This window comes from Monodelphis domestica, chromosome 2 (assembly GCF_027887165.1).
Source record: "Monodelphis domestica isolate mMonDom1 chromosome 2, mMonDom1.pri, whole genome shotgun sequence".
Taxonomy (NCBI): domain Eukaryota; kingdom Metazoa; phylum Chordata; class Mammalia; order Didelphimorphia; family Didelphidae; genus Monodelphis; species Monodelphis domestica.
The window spans coordinates 266,931,574-266,945,805 of NC_077228.1; the positions used below are offsets into that span (position 1 = coordinate 266,931,574).

Here is a 14,232-nt window from a genome sequence, read left to right on the forward strand (position 1 = left end):
ACTAATTTACCTGCTTAGTGACTTCTTTGTTCATCAGTCTGTTTGTTAGTCTTGATATTACTTAACTTGTGTGGGGTGCCATGAACTAAGATAAGTGAGGGGGGAGGGGGAATTCTTTAACTAACCTTCCTATTAGTGACTTTTTTATTGCTGAATTTCATTGACTAAATCTTCAATTGAAGGATAGGATTTTGTACACTTCAAGTCCAAGCAAGCCCTACTAACTTCATCTGTCAATCTGTTTCTTTTATTGGTTTTGATATTACTTAATGCTGAGAATAAGGTCTCACAAAAGTACATAGAGGAAAAATTGTGAGTACACCATTGCTATATTTTTGAGGGTGTCTGGTAATGGGTTCCAGGCACACCTTCATTGCACCTGGGCTGGAGCCCTGCCCAGTCTTCCACCAGTCCAAACTTGCCCTGTCCCTCCCCAGCCACTGGAGAGGGTGGGGTAGGGTGGGGCCACCCATCAGCCTGGTGCCAGAGTGCTCCTACTCCCTGCACCAGCGGGAGCCCCACGTGCCCCAGCAGCCTGGTGCTTATTCACCTGCTGTCCCCTCCTTCCCCTTCAGCCAGTGGGTAGAGCATCCCCCCCCCCAGGCGTGCTGAATCCACATGAGGCCACATGTCCTTGAAAATGGCTACCCATGTCAGTGCTGACACACATCATAGGTTCACTATCAAGGGGCTAGGCAATGGGGGTTAAGTGACTTGCCCAGGGTCACACAGCTGGGAAGGGTCTGAGGCCAGATTTGAATCCAGGACCTCCTGTCTGTAGGCCTGGCTCTCAAATCCACTGAGCTACCCAGCTGCCCCCAGATGGCTATTAAGGTTATTAACAAGGTTAATTAACAAGGTTATTAAGGACCTGTCTTTTTCCTGATTAATGACTTGGTTTTGCTAACTACTTTAGTGCTTCTGTGTTTTTTCCAAGTCAACACCCAGCACTATCCACTGTGCCATGAAGCTGCTCCAGATCACAGAACTGTAGCAGGGGAGAATAAACTGTAAGAAGATTGGAAAATGCAGAGGGGTCAGGTCAGGAAGGTCATCAAAAGGCAGAACGTTATAATTTGATCCTGGAATTGCCTGAATTGGCAATCCTCCCCTCCCGCCATCAGGGGAGGAGCAGTTCATGTGAACAGACCTGCGTTTTAGAAAGTTCAATATGACAATTAAGTGGAAGGTAGATTGGAATAGAGAGAGCAGAAATAGTAAGATCAGCCAGCAGGCTACTGTAGTAGTCCAAGCAGCAGGTGAAGGCCCATACCAGGAGAATTGTAATGTCAGAGGGGAAAAGTGTGGGGAGGATAAAGTGAAGAGTTAAGGATGACACTAGGGTCAAAGCCTGAGGATGGGAGACTGGTAGTACCTTGGACAGTAACTGGGAAGTTAGGAAGAGGGGAGAGTGGGGCTAGAAAGGTAGTAAGTTCTGGACATCATGAGCCTATGGTATCTATAGGACATCTATGTTGAGTGACAGATAAGAACTAAAAGTCAGGAAAAGTTAGGGCTGAATGACTAGATCTGGTAATCAATAGAGTTAATTATAGAAATCCTAGATCTGATAAGAACACCAAAGTAAATTATATGGAGACAAGAGAGAAGAGGGTCTAGGATGAAGCCTTAGGTGCAGCAGGGATTGGATAAATCATTGAGAAAGTGGACTTTAACAAAAACTTAACTCTCTGGATATGGTGGGTGAATATGAAAAGCTGAGGATCACTCCTAAGTTTCAAACCCAGGGAGTGAAAAATGGTGGTATTTTTGACAGAACTAGGGAAGTTAAGAGGAATAGCTTTGGGAGAAAGATGAGTTCTGTTTTGGACATATTGAGTAGAAAATGCTATGAGAAATCAGTGAAGATGTCAAATTAGTGGTTGGAGATTCATAGACTGGAATTGGGGACAAAGACGAGTACTGAAGTGATTTTGAGTCATAGATATAGAAAGTAATAGTTGAGGACACTTCCGGGGGCAGAGCCAAGATGGTGGAGTAAACCAGAGCAACTCTTGTCACAACAGAGTGTCCTTTCCAAGCAAGGTTGAAATATTGCCACAAAATGAATTCAGGAGTGAAAACCAACAAGGAGACAGAGTGAAACAACTTTCAAGAAAAGGAAAACCCAAAAGGTAGGCAGAGAACATCTGGGGCAGAGCCAGCAAGAGGCTGTAGGGAAGAGCAAGCCAAGAACAAGCTATACACCCCCACCCCACATTTACTGTCACAGGTTCAGAATCCAAAACCAAGCCAAAATATTCAGACCCTGAGATCCTGCCCGGGAAAATAGTGGTACAAGTCAACCCATACTCCTTGAAATTTCAAATCTGTGGAGAAGTCCAGAGTTCCAGCTCATGGCAGTCTGAGCAGAAGTAGGCTGATCCTTGTGTAGCCAGAGTGAAGCCAGGAATCCCAGTATGGGCTTGGTATGAGGACAAAGTTCCCAGTTTGGGGTGAGGACAGTTCACAGGCCTCCCTCCCCCATCTTTTTGCCCAAAACTAAGGGCAGAGTTCCAGGAGCAATCAAGGGCACAAGGGTGTACCTGACTGGATCAAGTACACAGTGAGACCAAAAAAATTGAGCCTACCCCTGGGGCTTGAATTTGATCATCCCCTAACCTGATCAAGTTCAGAGTGAGATCAAAAGCTTTTGCTCAAACCTGAGGCAAGTCTTTAAGCTATCAGCATTTCAAGGGTCAATTGAATCAGCAGAGGGAAAGGGCTCTCAGTCTTCAGATCATTACATCATCCTCCAAGAACTGAAACTGGTAAAACCCCAGAAAATAAGCTGAGAATAACATCAAGGAAGGACTGAAGTTTAGGGGGCACCCAAACTTCCCAGAAAACAGAGCTGACCTATAATTAGACAGGAAAAATGAGCAAACAAAAAAAAGCACCCAACTCTAAAGTTTGATGGAGACAAAGAGCAAGGTACATACACAGAAGGGGACACATGCAAAGTCCAAAAGAAAAATACAGATTGGACATAGATTCTGGAAAAGCTCAAAAAAGACTTCAAAGACCAATTAAGAGAGGCAGAGGAAAAATGGGGAAGACAAATGAAAGTGATGCAAGGAGAAATGAAAATGATACAAGAAATGGGCCAATTGAAAAAGGAGAACCAAGAAAGTGATACTCTAAAAGCATTATGTGCAAGGCATTGTTGCTATGCTCTAAGGATACAAATACAAACTTGACATTTCCATCCTCAAGAGGCTTGGAATGTAATGTGCAAGGGAAGGGGAATGATACATCCATTTATTGGTGTTCAGTCTTCTCAGTTGTGTCTGACTCTTTGTGACCCTATTTGGATTTTCTCAGCAAAGATACTGGAGTGACTTGCCATTTCCTTCTCCAGTTCATTTTACAGATGAAGAAACAGAAGCAAATAAGTGACTTGCCCAGGGTCACACAACTAAGGTTGGGTTTAAACTCAGGTCTTCGTCTCCAGGGTTAGTGCTTTATCCACCCTGCCACCTAACTGCTCCAAAAATACCCATAGTAGAGCAAAACATGATTAAGCCTCCAGGAGACCTAGGGTTTAAAAAGTAGAAAAGTAAACAAAGCATTATCACTGAAAATTGGGAATTGGGGAACTGAGTATTCAAAAGAAGGTGGTAGCCAACAGGGTCAAATGTTAAAGTTCAAGTATGAAAACTGAAAAAGGGGACTATTGGATTTAGCAATCAAGAAATGTTTGATAACTGGAGGCAGCAGTTTTAGTCTCCAAGTCGGATTACAACGTGAAACCTTAATTGGAAATAATGTGTAGCCAGTTTTTTCTGAGTTTGACTGTCAAAAGAAGATATAGGGTACTGCTTGAAGGGATAGTTTTTTAAGAATGAGGCAGACTTGGGGTTCTTTTTAGGTTGCTAGCAGAAGAGTCAGCAGATAAAGTGAGGTTAAAAAGATAAAATACAAGCTATTAAGATGAGAAATCAAAGACAGATGCAGAGGGTTTGGTATTGGCAAGGACCACTTTAGCTTCTGAGACTACTGGCAAAGGACAGAAGAGAGATGATGCCATGCTGACATGAAGGATTTGGGGAAAGGGAGCTTTCATCACCCCAAACCAATGGCTGGTTGCTTGAGCAGATAGATAACTGGGAAAAAATCTCTGCAACAAGTTTTTCCTATAAAGGATTCCTATCCAAGATATATGAAGAATCGAGTCAAATTTATAAGAACCCAAATCATTCCCCAAATGATAAATGGTCAAAGGCGATGACGTTTTCAGATGAAGAAATCAAAGCTATATATAATCTCATGAAAAAAAACTTCAAATTGCTTTTGACTGTTGAAATAACAAATTAAAACAACCCTGAGGTACCGCCTTATACCTATCAGATTTGCTAATATGACAGAAAAGGAAAATAATAAATGCTGAAGAGAATGTAGCAAAATTGGGACACTAATGCCTTGCAAGTGGAGTTGTGAACTGATCCAAACATTCTGGAGATCAATTTGGAACTATGTCCAAAGGACTTTAAAACTATGCATACCCTTCAATCTTGCAATAGCACTACTTGGTCTATATCCCAAAGAGATTTTTTTTTTAAAGGGGGAAAAGGACCCATTTTTGCAAAAATATTTATAGCAGCATTTTTGTGGTGGCAAAGGAAAAGGATGTCCATCATTTGGGGAATAGCTGAACAAGTTGTGGTATATGATTGTAATGGACTACTACTGTGATAAAACAAATAATATGAAAGATGACTTAAGATCAGAGGACCTTTGTGAACTGCTGCAAAGTGAAGTGAGAAGAACCAGGACATTGTATACAGTAACAGCAATATTATATGATGAACATGTATAAATGACTTCACTATTCCTAGCAATATACCAATCCAAGAAAATCCTCATGAACTCATCATAAAAAATGCCATCTGCCTCCAGAGAAAGAACTGATGAAGTCTGAATGCAGATCAAGACATATTGTATTTCACTTTAATTTCTTCATTTTTGTTGTTCAAGTTCTTTCACAAAAGGACTAATATGGAAAGATGTTTTACACTATTATACATGTAAATTCTGTAACAGATTGCTTGCTGTCAAAGGGGGAAAATTTAACCCAAACTTTAAAGAAAATAAAGGTTAAAGTTTTTTTCATGTATTTGAGTTTAAAAATATTAGTAAAGTTTAAAAAAAAAAGAACTGATTCAAACTTAAAAGATTAAAAGCCATTCCCCATCAGACTGAACAAAAAACATGAACAGGCAGTTTTCAGAGGAAGAAATCTCTTAGGTTTTCAGCAGTCACACTTTTTAAAATGCTCTAAATCATTAATAGAGAGGCAAATTTAAAAAATTTTGAAGTTCCACCCTATATAGCAGAATAAATTGAAAGGAAAATGACAAATGTTGGAGGGGCTCTTAGGAAAACAGCCATATCAGTGCACAGGTGGTAGAGTTGTGAATTGGTTCAGTCATTTTGGAAAGAAATTTGGAACTATGTCCATGAAGTTACTGAGTATTCCATTATTTGACCCAGTTGTCACTACTTGGTCTATACCCCAAGGAAATTAAAAGAGGAAAAGGGTCTATGTATATATAAATATTTAAAGCAGCTCTTTTCATGGTAGACAAAAATTGGAAACTAACAAGCTATCCTATATCCACTGCCATAGGAGGAACAGACATTCTGAATGCATACTGAAACATACAATAGCTTTCAAACTGGCGTACCTGACACCAATTTGAATCTCTCCATTCCACAATCTGTCTTCTGCATAACTACCGAACTTAAAAAATTCCTTAGGTGAAAAGTCTTACCATGTTGTTTCTCTGCTCATGAAGCTTCAATAATTGTCTATTATTCTTAAGATAAAATGCAAACTTGTTTGTCATTTAAAGCCTTTAAAAAAACTATTCTATTAGGGAATAGCCAAAACATTGGGGCAAATAAATATATGAGAATATTATTGTTCTATAAGAAATTATGACATGTACAATTTCAGAGGAATTTGGTCAGACTTCTAAACTGATGCAGAGCAAGGAAGGTAAGCAGAACTAGAACAACTTATATGATAGCATTATAGAGAGTAATAATTTTGAAAGATTTTGGAACTCTGATTAATGTAATGATAAACCACGCGTCCAAAAATTGAAAATAAAACACCTATTTGCCTCCTGACACTGAGAAGAGGAATTTAAAATCAAGACAGTCTCAGATACTTCTTAGGTATGTGTCCCTGAGCAAGTCATTTAACCTCCACTATCTAGCCCTTATTGATTCTAAGACGAAAGCTAAGAGTTTAGATTAAAAAAATAAAGATAGATATACATTTTCAGACATGGCTAATGAGGGAATTTGTTAATGGACTAAATTTTGAAGGTTTGGTTATTTGTCTTTTAATTTGGGATGGACTAATTTTTAAATTTTAAAATACTTGTTTCTTGAAGGATAAACTAAAAATTTAAAATAATTTTAAAAAGGGAACTTGAAACAAATGGTCTTAATTTTATCAGTGAAATTTATGAAGAAAGTACCATCTTCTATTACAGAGAGGGGTGGTGTAGTGGCTTGAGGTTTGGAAAAACTGTTGTACGAAATTTGATAGTTGTACAAGGAAAATTAAAAGGGCTAGCATATACCAGTGAACACCCATTTAATACTGTTTGGGACAAATAGAAGGAGATAATATACTAAGATTTAATCTGATGAGTATCCCATTCAACAATCTTGTGAAGGTTTCCATAATTCAACAATAAGCAACTATATAATATATATTGTCTTGCTAGGAAAGTCAGTCTCTGACCTTGTCAAGACCATAGGACCATAAATAAAAAGCTGAAAGAGACCTCAGAAGCCTAATTCAACCCTGTCATTTGACAAATGAAGAAACTGAGTACTATGGAGGAAACTAAGTGCTTTTGCCTATGGTCACAAAATTGGGGAGTGGGATTTGAACTCAAATCCTCTCTCTGCCATACCAGGTTACTTGGAAGTAGTGGTATAATGATAAGAGTGCTAACTCTAGAGAAGGAGAACCTTAGTTCAAATTCCACCTTTGCCACTTATTACCTGTGACCCTGAGCAAGTCACTTAACCTCTCTGGGCCTCAGTTTCCTCATGTTAAAATGAGCAGTTGAAGCTGGTTGATTCCTGAGATCTTTTCAGCTTTTGATTTAAATCAGTGAATTACTATTTATCTGAGGCCAATTGGGAAAAGGGATGAAGATATAAAATAGCAGGGCTGGCCTGGAAAATATTCTCGTTTCTTTTGACTGCCTCCTTCCCTAGAAAGTGTAGTAATTTAAATACTCTCAACCCCATCTTGAAAAAGACAGACAATTACTCCAAGGTTGAAATTTTATTCCCGATGCGGGACAGGTTCTTTTTACTCCCCAATTTGAGATACATCTCTATCATGGGGAGACAGTCCCATTACCTTCCACCTACTTTTCACCTTTCCATGGAGAAAGGAATGAGGAGTTTGGGAAGAGGTCAAAACAAATGCTTTGTGTAGCCCTCCCCCCCTCTCCCACATCCATCCTTCTTGCCACTACAGGTGATAACTTTGCTACACTACCACTTTTCCCAACCATTTACTGTCATTCCCCTTGTCCCTCCAAAAAAAACCCCTCACTTCAAAAAAAGGATCCTGAGCTGGGGTGGGGGGTGGGTTAAATGTCACACGGGTGGTGGCAGGGATCACTGTTTCTGCTGCATAGCCTCCTTCCGAGCTGCATCCTGGAGGAGCTGGGTATCAACTTCATCCGCTGGCAGCTGCACATATCTGACCACAGAGCCCCGGATAAAACAGTTCTTCACAGACAGCTAGATGGAAGGACAAAGAGAGAACCAGCCTTCACTGAGAAGCCTCTTTTCCAGACCCTGCTGTGGCCATTCCCCTTATTCACCCTTTCACTCACCATGTGAGGATATTTCTCTGGGTCTGTAACACTGATATCTGTTAGTTTGATGTTGAGATACTGGAGAAAGAAGGAGACAGACACACCATTAACATTGAAACCAGGAACCAAGTATTTAGTTCCAACCAAGTATCTAGTTCCAATTCCTCCTTTCCATCCCTCATATTCACATTTTCCATAGGGAACCTAATATGGGGCCCTTTTTCTCTCACCTGGTCCACAGAGTGCAGGGTCCCACAAATGCTGTGAAGGGAGAAGAAGAATTCCATTAGTTAGAACCAAATTCGGCCTGGGCAAAGCAGGATTCTTCCTACTAACTCCACATTGAAGTCCATTTCATGCCTGAATTAATACAACCCCAAATGGTTCTGTATCAGACTCTGTTTCCTTTTTTGACTGGTAAATCAAGGAAGCTATAGGTGTTGCTTACTTCAATTTTAAAAAGCATTTAACAACATCTCTCATGCTATTCTTGTGTGAAAGATAAAATAGATATTAATGATTCTATGTTAGCTTGAAAGAAGCTTCCTAGCAATCTATTTGGCTATTTTATCTAGTGACTTGGGAAAAGGCCTCAATGTTTACTACATTTACAAGTAGCACAAAATTGGAAGGAACAACTAGCAAACTAGATGACAAAGAAGATATCAATAGAAAAATATCTTTAAAAGTCAGGTCTTTCCACTGAATTTACTACAGAGAAATTTAATAGGGATGATGTCTAATTTTATACTTGACTTTAACAAATCAACTTTAAAAGCACAAGATTGGGGAGGCAAAGCTAGACAAAAAAATTTGAGAGGCTTAGTGGACCTAAAAGATTAGTGCAAACTGTTCCAATCCCTACAAAACCAACCTTGAACTGAAAGCCATGGTGTCTCCATGCTTGATCAGACTATACATATGGAATAGGGTGTTGAATTCTGGGTAATCATGTTAGAAGGACAGTCATTGATAAGTTAGATAGTATTCAGAAGAGAGGATCCAGATAATCAAGGACCTCAAATGCTATGGGAGAATCACTTAATGAAATGAGGGTATTTAAAAACCTGAAGAGAAGTGGATATAACAGCTACTAAGATCTGAATGGCTGTTACCTTTTTCCAATTAGTTCTAGAGGGCAGAAATGGGTGGAAGTTGCAGAGAGGCAAAGTGAAGTTTGATGCAAGGAAAAACTGAGCGTTTCAGAAGTACCCTAAAGTGGACCCAAGACGAAATGAGACTCTTTCCCAGGAAATCCGTGAGCAAAAGCTGGATCCACTATCATGGGGTACATGACAACACATTTGATACTTATTTAGGTAGACAGTCTATGGTCACTTCCTCCTTCCACCAATCCATCAATACTACTTTACATCATCATACACAAGAGTCTTTCGAATGGTCCTTAATAGAAGGGAAACTTTTAAAATATAGCTTGTTGTGAGTATACCAAGTCTTCTTTTATTTATTCTTGGGATAGGGAATAAAGACAAGATGACCTAGCACCTGTAGAATAGTAAAAGAATGGATTTATAAGGAAGAGCATTGAAAGGCCTCTTCCATCCCCAATTATACCTTGAGTAAAGAAAAAAGTCCCTGAGAATAGTTCCACTTTCCGTGGGTGCTGAGATCTTATGTAAACACTGAGGCTGTTACATAGAAATGACCAAATGATACACAAAACCTAGGTAGAATGGGATGAGAGGCAAAACAAAGTAAATTTTACTTTCACAATTTTGCCTAAGACTCATTCTGTCCTCTATAATAGTCTTACTCCACATCCTGAATTCCATTCTATTAAAAATTTGTGCTCAATAAACAAAATTGTCAAAAAGTAAATGAATTCTCTCATCCATATGATTTCATCCAACAAAAATTTGTTGCATAAGGGACCAGGTTGAAAGAGCTTTAAATGCCAAAGAAAGAACTTTATACATGGTCCTGGAGATAATAGAAAGCCACTGAAGGAGTAGCATTCATCAGAGGAGTGGAGGAATTGCATGATCAGACTTCCACTTCAGGAATACAATTTTGGGTAGCTGGGTGAGAGTGGGGAGAGACTTGAGAAAAAGTCAGCAAGCAGACCAGAATGGCTAAATGTGTAGAAAGACTAGAGGTAGGAAGGGGCCCAGTGGTAAAGAGCTTTAAATGTTAAAGGGCTGTACATATGATGCTGGAGCTAAAGGGAAGTCTATGGAGTTGGGGGAAGGAGAGAGCTGTGATGTGGTCAGACCTACATTTTAACAAAATCACTTTAAGAAGAACAAAAATGAAAATCACTTTTAGTAGCTGGGTGGAGAGTAGATTGAGGTGGGAGGAAGAGTCCTGAGACAGAGATAAATTAGAAAGCTATTGCAATAGTCTAGGCAAGAGATGATGAGGGCTCTGCTCCAGCTAGATCTAACTGGCTGTCTTCTGAAAACACTGTGCTCATTGGACCTCTACTTAGTCTTTCACCTGGAATCTCTTCTTGGTTCCTATCTAAATTCTCCCATCTCCATAACTCTCAAGATCCACATCCTGAGCCCCAAGCTACTATTAACCAGCAATTCCTACAACACATATTTTATATAATACATATTTTATATATTATATGTACTATATAACTGGTAATATATTATCTGGTACTATTTTTTAATCTGTCCCTTTTGCAAGACCGATAAGCTCATCTGGATTGTAAAGCTTAAAAGTAGGGATTGTGTCATTTACTCTTGTATTGTATGTCCATGCCCTAGCATAATTATACAATATTAATTAAAAAGCCTCTTTTTTTTTTTTAAACAAAAGAACTTGGTGGAAATCCAGCAAAGTTGCCACTTGTAAACCTTAAAATTTCTTAGACTTATGAATGTTGGAAATTTCCCCATTGGGAAATTTCATACTTGAAAAAATCTACTGATAGTAAGAACTCTATTGGAATGTGAACCCCCTTGACATGGGAGGATCCTTCTCCTCCCTACTTAAGACTACTTTAGGACAGAAACCTTTTGCTAAACAATGGAAAGGGCTTTGACCTATGCTTAAGCATAGAACAGGAAGTTCTTTGAGTCATGATTGATTTTAGAATTGATACAATAGAGATACTTGGAATGACAGAACCAGGTCTTGGAAACTACAATCTCCACCCTACTCAGAGTAACAGGATTTAGGAAGGGCTGCAGCAAAGATCAAGATTTAATTATTTGAGAATATGACCTTCAATAGACATGTGCAAAGCCACAGACCTCTGGGCGGTCCTGGGTTAAGCTAGAGCCACCATTGGCAGAGGGGAGAGATCGACAGTGATTGGTAGATGTGAGAACTGAGGGGAGGGAACTTAGATAGCAGGTCGGAGGAGAGGTGGATGCTCTGAGGGAGGTCTGAGAGGAGAGAGGTCCTGGAGGGAGAGCTCCTGGAGAGGTCTTGAAGGAGGCTGTGGAAGGAGAACTCAGGAGGAGTCAGGAGGAGAATTTTCTGGAAACATTTCTTGAAAGGAGGCTCTCTTGAAGGTGGAGCCTGAGGTTGGCATGAGAAGTCTTACCTAGAGAGATCTTGGGTGAGTGATAAAACCAACTGATTGATTTATCTCTTAGGACTGAGGTCTAGGCCTTATTGGCTTGAGGCCCTTCATTCTTATTCCGTTCTTACTTTCTCTCTTTTTCTATTGATTAATCAGTGTATTATAAATTAAATTTCTCTATAAAACCCAGTTGGCTTGGGCATATTCTTAAATTGGGAATATATTCCCTGGCGACCATCTTATATTTATATAAACCCAAGACACAGTAGAAAACATATTTCAGTGGTCATAATTGTTATATATTTCCCTTGCTCCAAACATTTTAATTATCACAGTTTATGGCTCCCACTCGCTTATCTACAACTATTTAACGCTCAAAACTATTTTAAATCTAACACACTTCAGTTTTGCAAAACTCCTCATTTGCTCCAGTGCCCATTACCTCAAGTCATTCTTGAGTTCCACGACCACATCTTTTCCCACAAGTGACTTGAAGAAGGAATAGAAGAGCTGAGGGAAGGGAGAAGGAAGAAAAAAATCATGTGGACATAACGGAGACAATTTTCCATTCACTTATTAACCACAATTCTGACTGTGCTCCCCCACCCCTTCCAGTCCCCCTTTATAGGTAGTCTTTCATCTTTAGAATGTAAGTTCCTTGAGGGTAGGAAATACCTTTCTTTTTCCCTTATATTTGTATCCCTGATCAACTGAGTGCCTAGGAAAAAGCAAGTCCTTAAACATGCTTGTTTCACTTGATGGCTCCCGCTCCCCCCCCACCCCATGGCCTAACCCTTTCTGCTCTTCTGCCTTAGAATCAATACTTATTGATTCTAAGACAGAAAGTAGACAAAGTATGGGTTTAAAACACACACACATACACACTCACACAAAATCCATGCTTGTTGAGTGACTGACTTCTCTGAGATCTAGCCCAATTGTGTAGTGATGTGGAAAGAACTCTGTATTTAGCAATCAGAAGACTGGGTTCTAATCCCAGCTGTGCCAGTTACTAGCTATGTAATCTTGGTCAAATCAACTCCAATTACCACACCTGTAAAATAATAAGCTCTTAAGGGCCCTTCCAACTGCAGAATTCTATGTTCTGTGGTTCTAACGGGTCCTTTCAAGAATGCCATCCTTTGTCCTCTCTTCTGCTCCACACCAGAAGTTATTACCCTGGCCCTAAGGATTACTACCCTTTAAAAATAATAATGGGCCAAGAGCCTTCTCAATTACCCATTATACAGAGTGCCTCAAGACTTAGTACTGTTTTGGACTAAAACTTTCGGGACACTTCTTCCCATTTCCTGTGGGGGAGAGGAAGTATCTAAAGCCCCCAGAATGAATTATGTGGCCCATGTGGATGGAGCCTCGGGAAGGCCTGACTTCCAATCTTGCCTCCTGACACTTATGAGTGATTCGAATCTATGCCTCACTTTCTCATCTGTAAAATGGGGATAATGGCACCCACAAAATAAGTTAATATATAGAAAGAGCTATTACAAAAATAGTACATCTCATGATAAAGCACAATTCATAGGCACTAGATTTAGCTCCTGAGACAAATGGAAGTCGGAGGGGAGGTGGGGTCGGTTCCTTTTTAACTGATGCAAAAACTGCGCCGGGGAGGAAGGAGGCGGTGTGCTTAGGATTTCCCCATAAGATGTGGCAAGAACTGGGGCTCGAACCTTGGGCTCCCCACACCGCCCAAACCCGCACCCTTCTCTGCTTCCTGGAGGAATTCGCTGACCGGGAGGCGGGGCGGGGGCACTCGCTCCTCCGCGCCCCCCAACCGATTCAACGGTCCCCGAGGGAAGCGGTACCCCCCGTCTGTGACGTCACGGCTCCTACCATGGTCCTCGTGCCTCTGATCGGTCCGAGAAAGAGGAGGGGTAGGTTGGCTGGGGTTACGGGGAGGTGAAGGCCGCGTGAGCCGATCACTGCAGCCGGGGTCCGAGCTCAGGACTCGCGCGCACGGGCGCGGATTGAGGGTAGAGTGCGCACGCGCGGTAGGGAGCGGAAGGGGCAAAAAGGAACGAGGGAGTTAAAGAAAAAAAAGCTCTCTACTCAGTTCAGCAGCCGTAGAGAAGGGGAGTGGCTCGGAACCTAAGGACTGAGACTCTAGTCTGGGCGGAGCTTATATCCTCTTACCCAGCTCCAGAGTCTCACTGCGCAAGCGTTGTTTGAGGCCAAGGGGCTGGGGTCTCTGAGGTCAATTTGATGAGGTTAATGAAACTTACTCAAGAATTGTTCTTTGCATTGCAGATGGGAAGACAAGAAAGGAAATTAGATTGTACTGAGTGCTGTGGAAGGAAAATTGCATGCTAAGAACTAATATTCTCTCAACATTTATGTGCCTTATGTTTGTAGTAAGTCATGATGAATCCAAAGATAGTTTTACATATATTAGCTCATTTAATCTTCATAAAAATCCTGCCAGATGAAGTGCCAGTATTCTCAATCCTGTTTTATAGACGAGGAGACAGATATCAGAGAGTTTTTGTCTTGTAATGGCAGAGCTAGGATTCCAGAAGACATTCTGGGATCTTTTCATCACTAACAGGTGACCTGTCCATAATAGTTCACGTTTTAAAATATAACTATTAAATTCTGGACTGAAGCTTCTCACTCCATGATTATATCAACTCCTGTGGACTCAATTATCACCTCTACATTGAGATTACTAGATGTAGTCATCCATCCCTAATCCAGACCTACAGTTTCTCATCTCCACTGTCTATTGGACACCTCAAAATAAATGTTCGATTTCTTTTCTTAAAAGATGTCCTTTTGTAGTTGTTTTTATTTTAGTTTACATAAAGTATTGTTACAAAAACAGTATATCTTGTAATAAAACATGATTCATAGACA

General features: G+C 40.4%; 1 protein-coding gene across 1 annotated transcript; it reads right to left on the reverse strand.

The window, feature by feature from the left end:
- Positions 1-7,300: 7,300 nt before the first annotated feature.
- On the reverse strand, positions 7,301-13,488 carry LSM2 (LSM2 homolog, U6 small nuclear RNA and mRNA degradation associated). The gene is made up of 5 exons (XM_007483566.3): positions 13,213-13,488; positions 11,801-11,868; positions 8,090-8,120; positions 7,878-7,937; positions 7,301-7,782 (listed from the first exon to the last, which is right to left on the reverse strand). Exons 1-5 carry the CDS (start codon positions 13,213-13,215, stop codon positions 7,657-7,659), a joined length of 288 nt encoding a protein of 95 aa, XP_007483628.1. The 5' UTR covers positions 13,216-13,488; the 3' UTR covers positions 7,301-7,656.
- Positions 13,489-14,232: the final 744 nt, after the last annotated feature.